At 53.8% G+C, this 2,862-nt stretch overlaps 1 protein-coding gene across 1 annotated transcript in view; it reads right to left on the reverse strand.

Moving 5' to 3' along the window:
- mbd2 (methyl-CpG binding domain protein 2) overlaps window positions 1–2,862 on the reverse strand; it is a 12,335-nt gene that overhangs the window by 5,214 nt on the left and 4,259 nt on the right. The window contains exons 3-6 of the mRNA XM_008402360.2: window positions 2,352–2,492; window positions 2,136–2,226; window positions 1,879–2,056; window positions 878–1,006 (exon numbers count right to left, since the gene is read on the reverse strand). Of these exons, the coding sequence (XP_008400582.1) occupies window positions 889–1,006; window positions 1,879–2,056; window positions 2,136–2,226; window positions 2,352–2,492 (528 nt within the window). The 3' untranslated portion in view covers window positions 878–888. The remainder of the gene's footprint in view (window positions 1–877; window positions 1,007–1,878; window positions 2,057–2,135; window positions 2,227–2,351; window positions 2,493–2,862) is intronic.

Genomic DNA, 2,862 nt, shown 5'->3' on the forward strand with positions numbered 1-2,862 from the left:
CCGACATCGGCTGAAACCAGTTCATGTCCCCCAGCTGGACCAACAACCTGTTGACTGACCAACAGCATTATAGAGTCCATCTGCTGCTCATCTTCTTCCTCTGCCTCCCCCCAGCGTGTTGCTGCCCCCTGCTGGCCGTTTATGATTTAAACAGTCACTCCTCCACCCACTCAGCCTCTTTCAGCACAAACGGCTAACATGTAGCCCCACACACACACACACACACACACACACACACACACACACACACACACACACACACACACGGCTGCATTAGCAGCAGGTAACAGCAGGACAAACATCCCGACTGCTGTGCTGCTGACAGTTTGAGTTTAAACTGTTTTATGCTCTTAATGCACCGATCCAGAGATCAGAACCGTCGGAACCGGCCCGATTCTACCAGAACCATCTAAACGGGCTGAGAATCAGGGCTGTGGACAGGCTCCAGATATCAGCACAATAAAGGTGCCATTGGACCAAAAACATGTCAGAATTAAAGGAAAAACTTTGTTTTCACCAGAAAAACCAGGAATAAATGTAGTTGAGTAAAATTTCATCTTGATTTTATTGTCTTATGACCTTATTCTTGAAAGAAAACCCAGCCTGATTCTGATGGTTCTGTCTAGAGTCGACCTGAACTCAAAGTCCAAATAAACGCTGGTCATACAAGATGGCCGCCGTGGTCATTCAAGATGGCTGCCGTGGTCATTCAAGATGGCCGCCGTGGCCATCGGGAGTCTTGCTCTCGAACTGAACATTTAAGACGTTGTGTTGGACGGCTGCTGGATTCTTCCCGTTTCTCTCCTCCGCCCGAACCGAACCGCCGGACCTCGTCTGCATCTCCGTTACCACGGTAACCAGGTCGCCCCCGCCTCACCTGTCCCGTCTTTAGGCCGTCTTTCCCCGCAGCAGTTCCCGGGAGTTTTCGGCGGCTCTGGCCAGGCCGTCGGCCGTCAGCGCCTCCTCCAGGCTGCGGCGGGCCTGGAACACCTTCAGCTCCTGATCCCTGCCAGAACCACACAGAACCGGGTCAGAACCGCATCCGAGCCGCTGCAGAACGTCTGCCTGGCTAAGAACCGTTTCCGTCTGGGCGGACCTGGTTCTCTTATTAGACAGGCATGTTGTTCAGGAACTGTTCAGTTTGGGAATCTGTTCAGCAGCTGCTGGACCAGTGAACAGAACCAGAACCAGAACCAGAAGAACCACAGACCAGAATGTTCCTGCTTTCATTCACATGAAGAAGAAAAACACAAAGAGGAAGAGGAGGGGGAAGAGGAATGGGAGCAATTTGGGATGACGGGCACATTCAGCCGGAGAGACGGAGAAAGAATGGGAAATTAATGGAGGGAAGAGATAAAAAACGAGGAGGAGGAGGGAATACTGCTGGAGGGAGAGGAGAGGAGGAAGATAAGGATGTTTCTGGGAAGGAGGAGGAAATGAAGTGGAGGAAAACAGGAGGAGGAGAGGAAGCATCCGGAAAGAGGAAGATGGATGGAGAGAGAGAGAGAGATGGGAAGAACAGGTGATGGAGGATCTACTGATGGTTTCACTGATTCTGCTCCCACAGCGCCCCCTGCTGTCTGACTGCAGGAACAGCAAACCGGAAACAACCAGCAGATTCCTGCTGATCCCAGCGTTCCCAGTGTTCCCAGAGGAACCAGCTGCTTTAAACTGCAGGATGAAACTTTGATTCATGTTTCGTTCTGATCCAAACCTCCAGGTTCAAACATTTACTGTCAAAACTTCCCACAATTCCCAGCGAGTTCACTGTGTTGACTATTCCTCATGTTAGCCTGGAATGAAAGGAGCTGGGATCATCCGGTCTGACAGGAGAACCCTGATTCCGAACAGATTCCCTGGATCTGGACCCGGCCTCACCGGATCTGCTCGTCCGTCACGGTGAAGGTCCTGCAGAGCGGCTGGCTCGTGTTCAGCCAGACGGCCGGGTTCTTCTCGGCCGCCGACGACGTCTGGCCCGTGATCGGCGCCGAGCTCATGTGCAGGGCGCTGGCGATGGCCGACAGCAGGACGTCGTCGCCGGAGTCCGGCCCGATGCCTGCGGACAGGAGGAGAGGTCGGGGGTCAGGGGGTCGAGGGGGGGTCAGGCCGGGTTCTGCTGGAGGTTTGGGTTTTACCCTGCAGGCCTTTGGGCAGGTCCATGCTGCGCAGAACCTGCTCTGTGATGTCCGACGACCGCAGGCCGGTCAGACGCTTCTCCCAGAACAGCTGCAGAACAAACACAGGCTGTGAGCCGGACCAGAACCAGAACCAGAACCTCTGATTGGTTCTCGTGGTCATAATGTTCATAATGTGCATGGCTGGTTGCCATGACGACCCGGCCCCGCCCTCACCTGTCGCGGCTGCTCCACGGCTCTCTGCAGGTCCGTCTTCACCTTGTTTCCGGGGTGACTGGTAACCTTGGTAACGGGCTGTTTGAAGATGGAGGCCGTCTGTCTGATGGGCAGAGCCGTGTTCAGGTCCGGTTTGCCTCCCTGCAGGGAAACAGAAACAGGTTGGGGTCGGTCTGATGCTGCATTCATGCATTCATTCATTCATTAATTCATTCATTCATTCATTCATTCAGCATGAACTTGCCAGGAGCTGCAGGGTGAACTCATCGCCGTGGCAACAACAGGAAGTTCCTGAGTGATAATGCGTGAACAGCTCAGAGTCTCTCACACACACAACACACACACACAGAGACACACACACGCACGCACACACACACACGCACATACGCACACACACACGCACGCACACACACACACGCACACACACATACGCACACACACACGCACACACACACGCACGCACACACACATACGCACGCAGAGAAATGCGGGAAAGTGAATTAATTACTCT

This window comes from Poecilia reticulata, unplaced genomic scaffold, assembly GCF_000633615.1.
Source record: "Poecilia reticulata strain Guanapo unplaced genomic scaffold, Guppy_female_1.0+MT scaffold_219, whole genome shotgun sequence".
NCBI lineage: Eukaryota > Metazoa > Chordata > Actinopteri > Cyprinodontiformes > Poeciliidae > Poecilia > Poecilia reticulata.